This window comes from Agelaius tricolor, unplaced genomic scaffold (genome assembly GCF_023055355.1).
Source record: "Agelaius tricolor isolate 1412-34295 unplaced genomic scaffold, bAgeTri1.0.p SCAF_13, whole genome shotgun sequence".
Classification (NCBI taxonomy): domain Eukaryota; kingdom Metazoa; phylum Chordata; class Aves; order Passeriformes; family Icteridae; genus Agelaius; species Agelaius tricolor.
The window spans coordinates 8,383,979-8,397,711 of NW_027269273.1; the positions used below are offsets into that span (position 1 = coordinate 8,383,979).

Genomic DNA, 13,733 nt, shown 5'->3' on the forward strand with positions numbered 1-13,733 from the left:
AATGCATTATTTGTATTTTCATTTAATGAGGTTATTTAGGCATAAATTACAGGCTTGTATGGTTAAAAGGCTTATAGGACATCACAGGATTAGCCAGCAAGCGGTGAATGACAGCAGCATTCACTTCAGCTGTGGCTCAAATAAAGTTGGTTTCCTAAGGCAAAGACTCATGAGTCTTTCAAATCCAGATGGAAATATGCTGGGAATAAGAAGGATCCAGCTCTATTGAATTTTGTTGAATCCACTTTCAGTTCTGGTTCTGCTGTATTTTCTAAGCATTTCTGTGCTAATAACTGCCTTCTGTCAGACAGGGGAACTAATTTCAACTTTATTTTACAAAGATCTGAACTTCCAAGAGGGTAACTGCCAAGGTCATGCAGGCAGCTTGTAGGCTAGAAAGTAAAGCTTTGGGTGCCATTTCTTTGCCTTTTTTTATTTTTTTAATATGCACAATGCAGTTTTCCATTTCCCACCAAAACTCAAGATCTCTGTTGTTGTTGAGGTACCTTTTTCAGCCCCCATGAATCAGCAGCCTGTCCAGCTCCTCTCTCTGGTAGGGCTCTGGTAGTGCTAGAGCAGAGTTTCCTCATGGCTGCCCTGGGTTCCCTTGAATAGCTGGGCCAAAATCCAGGTGCCTGCCTGAGCCTGGCCTTTGAAAGCCTGCAGTGGTGCCCTGCAGTTCAAAGCATGCTCAGGGCATCCCTGGGGTGTACTCTTGGCATCTTCAGAAATGTGTTTATTCAGGTCTCTATAGAGCATAGAGAAGTGGGAGTTGACTGCTTCTGGTTCAAATCTAGGCATTGCCCAAGTGCAGCATTCCTCTTCGCACAGCTTTCCAAAGGCAGTGTTCTGTGAGGCTTCAGAAGCCTTTCAGTGCTGGAGGGGCAGTGTGGAGAGTCACACGGTGGTCTATGGGTACAGGGGGTTTGCATGCACACAGAAACCCTGGTTTTACTGCCCCAGCAAGAAAAATCCCTACGGTCGCACAACTGTGGCCTCCATCCTTGAGCATTTCTTAAAAATCACTCCAAAATAAACAACTTTTTAAACCTGGCTTGTTACCTTGTGAACAGGAGACAAACAGTGCACTGTGTGCTGCCCTGTGGACAGCATAGGATGTGTTCAAAGTAGTTTCTGTTTTGGAGACTTAAAAGATTATTTTTCTTTTAGCCATGTTATGTGAAAACTAAAGCATGTTGCTTCCTGGGCCTCAGCAACCAGAATTCAAAAAATGTCTTTCAAGTTTAGGGGAAGAATATTTGCAAATGTGTGAGACATCTCTGGATTTTATGCTGCCCTGAGAAGATTCAGCCTGATTTGGCTAATTGCACTTCAAATTTAAATTTAACTTAATTTTTACAACAGATTCAGGTTTCTTTTTTTTTTTCTGGAAAGAAATGCTAGTACACTGTCTAATACACTGGTTTTGCTTGGAGAGACTTTTGGGTTTTATCTGAAAGAAATCAGACTGCCTTAAAATGCTGATCTTCATTACAGTGAAGCATGCTGCTAGGAATACTGGGAAAGGTTAAAAACAGCAGTCTTGAGGCAAGCTGCTGATTGTTCATATTTGTGCAGAAAAAATATGGTTCCTTATTTACTAGATGCTTGCTCTGTGTTCATCCTAGTAAAAGATCCTCCTGCAGGCCTTAATACTGCTGCTATTTTACCTCCCCTAATGAATATTCAAAAGCTGCAGTCATTGAGGACTCAGGTGGCAAAAATAGTAAGATGATTGAAGCAAGCCTTGACATAAAAGCCTAAAAGTACATTTCCAACTACATGGCAATAATGCCGATTTCCCTTTCTGACCACGTAAATGAACAGTGCCAGAAAATCTCCCATGAATTAAATGCCTGTTTCACACACCAGTGTGATTGCATCTTTCTCTCTGTATGATGTGTTGTAATAAGTATGTTAAAAAAAAAAAAAAAGGAAAAAATACAACAGGGCTTTCTGTAATCCTCTGTCACAAAATGTATTGGAATTGAAAAATTGTATAAAGGACACACTGTTAAGATATGGCAATGCATGCATTGTTTTCTACATAATGCAGTCAGAGTCTCCGTGGTAAAAAGAAATTTTTATTTTATTTTTTTTGTCACCATCAGCAGTTAACCTAAAGTAGGAGCTGCTCCATTTCATTATAGGTTAAATGGCTTACTATACAAAACTAGCTGAGAGACGTACAGCGCCAACACTGCATTTTTCTAGTAGGTTTTAAAAATGTGCTTGAAGATCAGTGAAGAAAAAACAGTGCAGCATATGTTATTGTTCTGGAATTTTTTTTAATAGAAAGCGCTCCTTTTCAGCATTCCCCCTTCAGTGGAGTCACTTAGACACTTCCAGCTGGTGGCAGGGGATACAGCCATAATACAGCTTTCTCTGTCCCAGCTGTCTTTTTCATTACGTTAAATGCATTACGATGGCTGCACTGCTTTACAAAGGCTCAGGTGCAGGAAGGTATAGGAAGAAATCTGCAACTATGTGTTTTTGTAGTGACTGCAAGCTCCTGCGAGATCTCTGAATCCTGAATGTGTTCCTGGCTCTGGTCACAGATCTCCTTCCAATCACTGGAACATTTGCTGTAAGGGCTGGCTAAAGGTGCCCGAGGAAATCACCTTTTACAAGGGAGCATTGTTGTAAAGGATTTTTAATGCATTATGGCTCACGCAGCATCACAGTTAAAGAAAAACAGGGATTTAGAAATAAATGCTGAGGAAGAAACTGAGAAAAAAAGAAAACACAGGAAAAGATCCCGGGATCGGAAGAAAAAGGTATCTAGATCTGTGCCAAATTCTGAACAGGGGTTCTTTTGTTTTAATTTTCTTACCTTGCAATTGAAGTATTAAAAGCTTGTTCTTGCCTGTAACTTGGTAGCTGTGGGAGTAATTTGTTAACATTGTAAAATATCATTTGTAACCACGGCTGTGGGGTTTGCAAAGCAATTGAATGTTTAATTGGATATTAGTTGATTGCAGTGATGATGCAGAAGGTGTGCATTCGTTTCCCACTTATGTTACTGTGATATGCAAACTGTCTGTGAGTTGAAAATAGTTTGTAACCATCATGTGGGGTTTAATGCTGAGCTCTCTTGTAGGTTTAATAGCAAAGCATAGCATAATAGTTTAGTCTTACATGCAGGTTACTTAAAAGGCTTGTGTGTAGAGGCAGATTTTTTTTTTTCTTTGTGTTGGGACTGTGTCACATGTTTGGCTTCTGAAACATCCATTTTTGGGATAATGTTACAGAAATAAGGTGTTTCTGTGTTTCTGTTTTTTTCTTAACGGTGAGCTGTTTAACAGAATTGAGCTATAACTGTCTGTTACTAGCAACTTTCTTTTGTTAGGAAAATACGTGGCTGAGATTACAGAGCCTGGTTTTTCACTGCTGTAGATTTGTCTTAGCTGCAGAAAACCCTTCAGCAAACTAGGATCTGAAAAATTCAGTAGGCACTGCATTGCTCATTGTTCAGGTCAGGAGCCTCTGTGTGATTCCAGGCTTACTGTTTCTCTCTAAGGTATAAAGCAAAATAGTTATGGTTTGTGGCATAATGACAGATAAAGAGGCCAGCTACTTTGGCAGCTCTGAGGCTGTGTCCTTATAAATGACACCTTGTACTCTGCTCCATAGAAATAAGGCCCTGCCACAATTTCTTGTCTGTGGCTGTATTTCATGATAATTTTTTCAAGAACATATCAAGGAGCCAGCTGCCTTTAGAGAAACCTGGGCGTGTAGTATTTCTGTGTGCTTTTGTGAAATCCCCCTGAGGGGGGGATTGGGTAATCTTCATGTGCTCAGAGAAGCAGTGCATGTGCTTCCTAAATGACATGTAGATTTCCTCTAACATATGTGCATCTTTTGCTTGGGCGAGAGTCAGCATTTCCCTGCCCTTTTCTCTTTTCCCTCTGCTGTGGCAGTCCTACACCTAATGAAAAGCACTGAGAAACCCACTGCCTTCTGTTCCAGGCAGCACGTTAGGAGACTCTTAACATGCTGCAGTACATTTGCTGCAGCCAGCTACACTGGAGGCATTTTTTCTGTGTCAATGTATAGGCTCTTCTGAATCATCTTCCAGGATAAAGGGCAGTATGAAGATAAGTTTCTGTCTTTGAGGTGAATTTTGAGGTGCTGCTGTTTGAAAGCAGCCTGAAATAGTGATATTTTTCTTGGCTGCTGTGCGGGTTTGTAGTGTTGCTGTCAGGGTGGGTGTCCCCCAGCTGAAAACGACCACAGCAGTAAGGAATTTATTGTAGGAGCTGTCCCCATAGCCCATATTTACCTATGGCTTGTGAGCTAAAATGAATAGTCTCTCAGCTGAATTTACTCATGCTGCAGGGAGCCCACGTTGTTCTTGATGTGCTCAAGTTTAACAATAGCATGCCCAACCAGATCCGTGCACTGTCTTTGTGTAAGGGAGCTTCCTCACAGCTCAGAATTAGAACAATATAGAAGGGATATGGCAGTGAGAGGCTCTTTATTCAGTGAGGTGAGACAATTGCTTTGTGGACAAAAATGCTTTATTGTTTATACAACACTGCTATAGAGAGGAAATCTCTCAGCAGCCAGAGTGGCACATGGATAAATATCCGCCTATTAATCTCAAATATATGGGTTTCTCTCAGTGTTTTATTTCTGCATCTTAAGAATAAGAGAAAATAGAGAGCTTTTGCTCCCCCAAATGCTTTTTTTTTGGTTCTCCCCCCCCCCCCCCCACTTTGGAATTTGTTAGCTTATTCCAGTTTCTTTCTGAGTTTCCTTAGGACTCTGCAGATTCAGGACAGGTAGAGGCCCTCTCTAGTAGGAGAATGGAACAAAACCCAGCAATTGCTTCACTTTACTCTCATACATTGGGGCATCATTGTCATGTCAAAGACATGGTTTTGCTACCCAGTACATAGGGCGTAGGAAGTCCAATAATTTGGTTTGCCATTTTGTGCTTTCCTGGCTATTTAAAACATTTTCCCCCCAAATTTTCCACTATGAGTAGTGAGTCACTTCTTGTTCCTCTGCACCACCCACAAGCAGGCAGTACTCGGGGATTTTTTTGTTGATCACATGATACTGCACAAAGCTTACCCTTTGCTTAAGCAGCATGCAGAAATATCCTTTAGAGTCTTCCAATCACTTTGGAACAACAAAGAATGCTAATGTTTCTGGATAATTTATACAGTAAAGAGCCCAAGGCAACCAATGGTTAGAAAGTAAGGCTGGTGGGATCAGCCAGTGTCTTAGTCCTGTGTGATACTAGCAACAGTCATGCTGATTTATGTTCATGTTTAGTTGGAGGATGGCAGTCTGAGGGGAATATTTCACTGCTTTTGACTGGTTAAGCAATTTACAGTGCAGTAACATTCCTGTGAAGGCTTGCTTCGAGACTCGGATGAGAGAAATGACCTTTTTAAAACACACACAGAACAACAACCTGTGTTTTGTCCCATCCCATTTAATTTCAAGGTGAGATATTTTCAAATTGCCCCTCTTAGCTCTGTGGAGAGGCTGTGCTTCTGTGCCCTATGGCCCCACTACACTCCTTCTGTTTGCTTGCATTCAGGACATTCCAGGCCTTTGCTGAAGGTTGTGAAAGGTTCAGAGCTTACCTGGCTTAACTCGGGCAAGAGAAAGGGATAGGGCCAGCAAGTGAAGGATCTGCATTGTACAGGTTTCCCATTTATTCTGTTCAAGTTCATATTACAGCTTCATACAGCTCTGCCTCTGGATGGTTGTGCAGTGTCCTACACTGAAAATAGTTTGAGTACATCCAAGGGCAGACCTGAGCCTTTAATGGCTATCACAGAACAAGCCAAACCACTCTTAAAAATAAGAGATTGATAGGATAGCTTGCTTGATACTTGCCAGTGCAGCTCTGTCATGTGTAGTTTTGTTTGTAAAAACTAGAAAATGTTTATCCTATAATAATGTCTGGACAGAAATTGGTTGCTTAGTCAGTGCCTTTCCTAAAATAAAGGTGAAACCTCTGAAGGGTTTTTTGTGTTCTCTGTTGGGTACATATCAGAAGAGAAGGACAGGTCTTGGCACACAGTCAATGATTTATGTTTTATACAATATTTAGTAGGACTGAAGTGATTTCCATTTACGTGTAGTGCTCAGGAGCTCTTGTGTTCTTTGGGAGCACAGAATAATTTGATCATAATGCAAAGCCTGGCTGCTGCTGTCCCTGAGATGTTAAAGGCTGTTGCTGTCACAGCCTCTGCTGCTGCAAACTTGTGGGCAGCAGGGAAAGTAATCCATGTGAATGTCACAAATCCTGCTAATTTCATCATAAGGCTCACGGCGTTTGAAGGTTTTACTAAACTCTCAGGTGTGCTGCAAAAATTGCCTTGCAGTTTCCTAATGGAAATAAGTGGAAATGCTGTGTCAGGAATGATCAGCCTGTAGGTGTTGCAGCTGCTTTGAGGGGCTTGTGCATCTTCTGGGCTGGGCTCTGCTGCCAGCTCCAAGGGCCTGTGAGGGATGTCTTGGGCTGCCCAGCCTTGCAGAGCTGGGAGCACCTCCCAGGGACACCAGGACCCCAGGAGGGCATCATCATATCCCACTGGGGGATTCCCACTTTTTCCTTTCCCCTCAGCACTCCTGGGGCTGTCAAGTGTTTTACAGATCTCAGCCATGTGAAGGTTTTAGTGCAAATGGCAATTTTCATATGCAAACAAGTTGACCAGTTACCAGGTAAAGCTTTAAACTCAGACAATAAGTTAAAATCCCCATTCTTTTTTCTTTCAAGTAATTTCATTATTTTTAAACAAATCTCAATTAGAGATCTGTTTTGTGGCTTCTGAACAGTTGGACTTGAATGTTGTAGAATCTAGATATGTTGAGTACAAGTGATTGTCCTTTTACTCATTTGTGTTAAAGCACAAACCAGGCAGATGTTGTTTTAACATCTGGGAACATGACCTCTGGTAAGGGAAAAGGTCTGAAAGAAAAATTGATAAGTCAGTGATCTTTTCTAAGTGTGGGAAGAATTTCAGTCATATCCTTGATTTTGGACATGATGCTCTGTCAGAGGCAAATCAAATGAAATAGAAAGGTATTTCTGATAGATGATTAGGGGCACTGGTGGACGGGATATCTACCAACAATGCTGAATTCTTACCAGCGTGGAGCTTGGTGGTGAAAGAGTGTTTCTATTCAGCTGGAAAAACAATTCCCTCTTTGAAGATGACCCCTAAAGGAATGAAGCTATTCCATTGTACTGTGTGGGGAGCACTACAGCATCATTTGAAGTGGGCACTGCTCAGCGTTACTCCGTTGTTTATAAACCCAGAAAAAATTTTGCGCTGTTACATTTTTATTTAGTGGGGTTTAGAACATTTACCTTTTCCTTTTCACCTACCTGGTGCCTCAGGGTTGTGCTGTCACAAGGGATGGCCATTAGTCACTGTGCAAGTGTCAGTTTGGGTTAAAACCTGTGTTGTGCCAAATGCTTCCAGCTTGTGGTGGGAGGGGATGGGCAAGAGCAGGGAGGACCAACCGTGGGCAGCCTCACTGTTACAGGGAGGTGGCTCCACAGCTGGATTTACAGCTGGACTCTCAGGCAGTGTAAATCAATACTGCTGCTACTGCCTGGTTGGTGTTAACACAGAGTCTTTTATCCTTCTGGTTTTTTGCTGTTTTTTTGGTGGGATTTGTGTTTTGTTTTTTTTTTTAATTGAGAGTTGAGGGAAAGGGAAAATGGGATGTTCTTGAAAGCAAAAGGTAGTGCAAAGATGGTTAGTGAACAATGATTTAAAAAGAAAAAAAACTTCTTATATGATTATGAGTGTATGAATATTCAACCATGTGCCAAAAGTCAAAACTCTGCTGATTTCAACTCGTAACTTGCCTGAATTGATGACTTCAGGATAAATGTTGCATACTTTGATGCTACTCCCTTTGGGCATTCACTAAATATTTGTTACTGTGAGCCAAAATACTTGCCAACTAGTGGAACTGACTGAGCACCTGCTAAAATTGAGTGTTAGACTCATGCAGACCTCGTTTGACTGGAGCTGGGGGGAGAAGGTGGGTTGAGATCTAGGCTGATGTGATGGAGCATTCGTGGACAGAGGAGACAAATAGAGAAAATAAAGCGTGAGCTGTAAATTGTATTAAATAGAAAAATTACTTAGACAAAGCCTGAGATTTGCCTGAAGTTCAGACAATAAAAGGCTGGATTTGCTGCTGTTCAGAAGTTTGTGCAGGCCACTGTTAAGAGTCGTATCAGGGATTTTGTGCTGAGGAGTGGGATTGGCACAGAGCTGCCTTGTGAGGGCAGAGCCTGGGGCCTCCAGGCCTTGATGGGCTCCTGTGCTCCTGTCCAGCTGGAAACCTCTGGAGGCCTTTCAGCACTCTGTAAAATGATCCCTTGATCCCTTCCTGTTGGACTGGGACGTGCTGGGGGGGACTGCAGGTGATGAGCTCAAGAGAGGCGGCACAGCTGCCCCACCTTGTTCCTCACTTCAGTTACCTAACCCAGGCTATACCCCTGTACCTTAAAGCCAAAACTCCAGGTGCCTTCAGAGGATAATTCAGTGTGTGTGGGGCAAGTTAAAGGTATGCTCTTGTTTTCAAGGTATTGAGTATTCTCCAGCCTTGCAGCTTCATCTTTGGCCATGCTGCATATCAGGCTCTGGTATCTCTGGTGGATTTTTGGGCTCATATAACACTTTAAAAAAAAAATTTCCTTGTGTCTGTTGCCTGGTGTGGTATTTTTGTGGAGTTCTGCTTTGTTAGTGCTCTACAGGGTGGATAATTACTGACCACCACGGAAGAGATCAGCTTCGCCTTTTATTTTTTGGAAAGATCACTGTGTGGTAACCTTGGAAGGGAAATTCAGCATGATATTTCTTTAGTATTTATTCAAGACTAATGTGGAAAGGAGAACTAGATTGAAATAAGAGATTGTCTTGTTAATTGAAAAGAAAATTCACTCTGGGATGTATTATATTTTTTTATAAATCATAATTTTGCCAGTAAGCTGAAAGCTCTGACAATTTAGTAATATGAGTTTGTCACATATAGGATTTATTGCACTGAGATTTACACAAGCAGTTGCCTTTGTATTGTGTACCAGAACTAAAACTTTGTTTTGCTTTTTTAGTTGCAGAAAGATGCAGGACATGATCTATTTCATAGCTGCCTTCATCTGAAAAGTTTAGACAACTTCATATGATTTTGTTTTAAAAACCTGAATTATGTGTTTTACCCAACATTTTGTTTGTTCAGCAGTGTTATATTCACAGTTTTGGATTTCACCTTATTGGGCAGCCAAATGCTATGCTATCACAGTTAATTTATAATTTTTAAATCTCAGTTTGAGAAGTCATTTCAGCATCTTTTATTTTTTCATTGAAAAATCATTCAGAATTAGAAAGTACAAGGTAGAAGGGTTCACTTATGTTTCTGATACTGTAATCCAATTGGAATCAATGGGGTTTTATGAAAGAAGTTACATCTTGGTCCAAGTGGTGTATCCATGTCTGTGATGACACACTGACTGCTGGTGAGTGGCAGCAGGAAATGAAGGTCTGTACCTTTACAGGAATGCACTGCCCCATCATGGCAAAGTACCCAGACTCAGGGTCTCCATTTAATTCATGGGTGCTGTGTGACATTTCACAGAGCCTGCTGGAGCTGCCTCAACAACATCTCCACCAGTGCCATTGAGGCTGAGGTCTTTGGTCACTCCATCTCCACCAGGAGCCAGTCAGGCTCCCAGCTGTGCCTGGTGCTTCACCTGTTAAATTAATAATTTAAATGATAAAGAAAAACCCCTCTTTGATCTGGTCACTTGCTTCCCTTGTGAAGAAAGGGACACCTGGTCTAGTGGAAGGTGTCCCTGCCCACGTCAGGGAGGTTAGCACTGGGTGATATTTATTGTATTTCCAACCCAAGCCATTCTATGATTCTATGGATTACATTCATGTATTCCACACTCATTTATAACACCCCTGTAAGTGCAAATGCATAGATGAGAGAAAGGTGTAATATGTCAGTTTGATTTTTGAAAGCAGTGAAGTATATATGGTTTTTCTGTGAAATCCTGTCAGCTCAGCTCTGAGCTACAGGCCTGTCCTTAACCCTCCAGCCACTCCCTCTTGAACTAAGCTGCTCTTAAGTACCCAGGCTCTGCTGGAGGAAGAGAGGAGAGTCAGAGGAGGAGAGAGGTAGTTGAGTTGTGAGTGCCAGGAAAGGATTTCCTGGAGCTGCTGAAGAGGCTGTTCTCGCATTATTGTGTTCTCAAAGCAGATCCTTGAACTCTGGTGGACTATGGGCAGCTAGTAACTGATACAAATCCAAGGACTTGCAGGGTTCCCTAATGGTGAGGAGAAGCCACAGGGTGTAGCACAAATACTCCTCTGCACTAATGATGATGTGGTCTGTCAAGCTGGGATGGTGCTCTGGTACACAGCTGCTTGTGTGGCATCCTTGTGCTCTCCTCAGTCCTGCTGCCCTCTGCAAGTGCAGGATTTACACACAGCAAAACACCTTTAATGCTCATATGGCATGGGTTTGTGTGTGTGCTGGGGGGAGCTGGGGTCAGGGCCTTGCCTGGGACTCCCCACCTGCGTGTTTTGCAGCAGTGCATCCTGAGCTGGGCATCCCCAGAGTGTCCCTGCTTCCCACAGGGAGCCTCCTTCTGTGTTAGAGACCCCTTACCCTGGCAGAGGTGGCATGGTGCTGCAAGGGGTTTCATTCCAGAGGAATTGTGTTCCCTTTCCAGTGGCTCCAGGAAAGCCTGGCTCACCCAATGCCAGAGCTGCTGGCCAGGCTGGGTCCTTAGGGAGAAGCTGCCCACAAAGTTGTTAACAGTGTTTTCAGAAGTGCTGTGGTAGTGTATGAATATTTTGTTTCTTCAATTCTGTAATTTACAGTGATTCTGTTCCATTGCTGTCATTGTTTCCAAAAGGAATTATAAATCCTGTTTTTAATGAATGGACAATTTGAAAAGAACAAGTTGTTAAAGCGAAAAGTTTAATGGTCTTTTTAAACTTGTCTCTTTTCCTTTATAATTCTTCAAATTAAAGTATCACCAGTGATTTCTGCATCACATTCTTAGTTCACAAAGCTCAGAACAATGCACAAGTCAGTGTGGTTGTTGATATCTAACCTTTCAGTTAGAGCACCCTTGTTTGCATATTCTAAAGAGCTTTCCTTAAAGGCTGTATAATAAATAGAAACCACCTGACACTATCCTGCATGTATCCTCTAATAAATGCTACTTTTACCTGCCCTGTTTCTTGTTGTTAGAAGACACAGTTATGGAACTCACTTTGTGTTCAGCACATTGGTTCATTTTCTGGTGAATTGTAAATGTCAGGATGCAGAATAACTCCATCATTGACTTCCTTTAGTTAAACAAGATTTTCACAGTTAGCTGGGCTGTTGTCCTTCCCTGTCTTCTCTCCAGATGGGTGAACTTGAGGATGTGCTCCCCAGCCTTCTCTGGGAACTTGCAGAAAAGCAAAGCTGTGCAATATCCATTGGATAGGTGTTCCTTCTGCTCCCCAGCATGAATTTATAGAGCATTTTACTAACAAAAGGCAGAGGTGGAACTGAGGCACTGACTGTGGTTAGCTACAGTCACTTTTCCAGCGTTGAATCAGTGTCTTATAAATACAGGCATTCAGAGCTTTAGATGAAATTCCTTCATAGGTTGAATAATTTTATTTTCTCCCACACAGCTTTTTTTTTTCTTTTCTTTCTCCCATAATTGCATTACCACTTTTTCTGGACCCTACTGGGGTATCTCTGAAATGGCAATAATTTCCCTTTCATTAGTCACTGCCTGGGTGGTGAGCATTTGCAGCCATCCCAACAGCTGAATGTACCATTGGCCCATGAGGAAAGAGTGCTCTCAGTGGCTTGTTCTCCTGCTCCCTTTGGATTTGTGTGAATCTGGCAATCACCCCAGGTGCTGAGGCCAGTGTTGTCATGCTCAGACTGTAGGAGGAATGAATGCAGATGTTTTTCACAGACAGAGTGCTGGCTAGACCCTAAGCCCAGGTGGACGCGCCACGCTGGGTGCTCGCTGTGCCCGAGGGGATAGATCTCCCCAGGGAAGAGAGATGTGCACCAAGCTCCTCGTGCTGCAGCAGGTCAGAAAAGGGGCTCAATCTGTGACTGAGTCAATGCAGCATTTTCCTGAAGGGCTGAGGAGGCCTCTCTCAAAACAGGCCTTTTTTTTTGGCCAGGCAGGAGCAGACAGTATGTTCTGGAGGGTGGCTTCTACAAAACAAAACTCTGAAAAGTTAAAGCATTGCATAGTGAAATATTGCTGAGATGTGGGTGGCAACGGTTTCCTCTATTACATTTTTACCATCTAAGCAGAAAAAACATCTTCAAGGAGAATTGGTGAAGGCACTGGATACCTGCAGTCCTAGTTTTTCTTGCCACTTGATTTAATATGAAAACACCACCACTTTGAAGCTGTTAAACATCAAAATTCTGATAACTAAAGACTGCTGTTTTTCTACCAGCCTGAAAAGATTAAAAAGATGTTGAGAGGAAAACATGTCTCATGACAGTGGGTGCACAATCAAAGTTTCTAAGTAGGGCAGCCTGAGGAGCAGCCAACGCTTTTTAACAGTTATGGGAAAGTGTATGTTTTTTGATGTTCCTATCTGATATCTTTCTACCTTTTTTTTGTACTATCAGACTGTCTGTTTATGCTCAAAGAAGCCTTAATAAATGTTTTGCACACTCAGCACACACTGCCCACATAAAAAAGGAAAAGTATGCCAACTTCCAAGTCATCCAAGCAACAAACAAAGAGTAGGGGGCTCACCACTGACTCTTCCAGTTTCATCTTAAACAGTTTATTTAATTGCTGGGGATTTTGTCCATAAAATATCTCCATGTTTTTGCTCTTGTGCATTTTAAGCATCTCTTTTCAAATGTCAGGCACTGGCTGTTTTTCTGTTCTTGTTATAGAATGTATTTTGTATGTCTTGCATAAGGTTCATGGCTACAAAATACAAAACCCTGTGCAGGGTTTAGAGTTTTTTAATGACCTTTGAGCTGCTGAGTGCTGTCCTGGTGTCAGCACTCTATTGGCTGTGTCCACAGCTATCAGGAACATTTTTGCTGGTGTCTTAGCACAATTCTGGAGGAGAAATAAATTTTTTTAAAGAATTGTGTGCTTTTTGAAAAGCTTGTGGTGGAGAGAGGAAGCATGCGTGATAACAGTTCTAATTATGGTTCCTGGTATTCAGTATAAATATCCAATTTACTGTTTTTAATTATACCAAGCCTTTGATTAAAGGCTGTTTTAGAAGGACTGATCATATTAGGTAAGTTGCAGATAGAAACCCATATTGTTTATGAAGATTTTGCAAAGCTCTTTAGAATTTTTTCTGTGTCCCACCCAATATACAGCAAAGTTATGCAAATCCTGGTTTTAGAAGTGCATGAGCTTTATCTAAAACAGCCAAATACAGTGTATTTTATAATGTTGTATGTGTCTTCTTGTTGGCCTGTGTGCTTGTTATCCTTGAAGTTAAACTCACTGAATTGTGGTCAAGTCAGAGGTCCAATTAGCAGAACCACTGAACATATGCAATAAATTCAGCTTGAAAGGCCACATGCACAATCTGCCTTGGGTTGGAAAGCCAAGAGACGCTGTGACCAAACAAGATCCGCAGGGAAGCTGCTCAGAATTGTAGCCCTTTGTTCCCAGCAGCAAAGCTGCCCCTTTCTCCTTGTTTACTACCAAATGCAAATGAGCCAACAGG

The 13,733-nt window shown here is 42.0% G+C and overlaps 1 protein-coding gene across 17 annotated transcripts in view; it reads left to right on the plus strand.

The window, feature by feature from the left end:
- ANK3 (ankyrin 3) overlaps positions 1–13,733 on the plus strand; it is a 286,897-nt gene that overhangs the window by 91,762 nt on the left and 181,402 nt on the right. For 7 of the 17 annotated variants that reach the window (XM_071438635.1, XM_071438634.1, XM_071438637.1 and 4 more), the window contains exon 1: positions 2,346–2,777. The exons of 1 other annotated variant lie outside the window; for it this stretch is intronic. In XM_071438635.1, the coding sequence (XP_071294736.1) occupies positions 2,664–2,777 (114 nt within the window). In that variant the 5' untranslated portion in view covers positions 2,346–2,663. Of the gene's footprint in view, positions 1–2,344; positions 2,778–13,733 lie in introns of those variants that run through there. 9 more of the 17 variants (XM_071438644.1, XM_071438648.1, XM_071438645.1 and 6 more) reach the window with 4 other exon arrangements.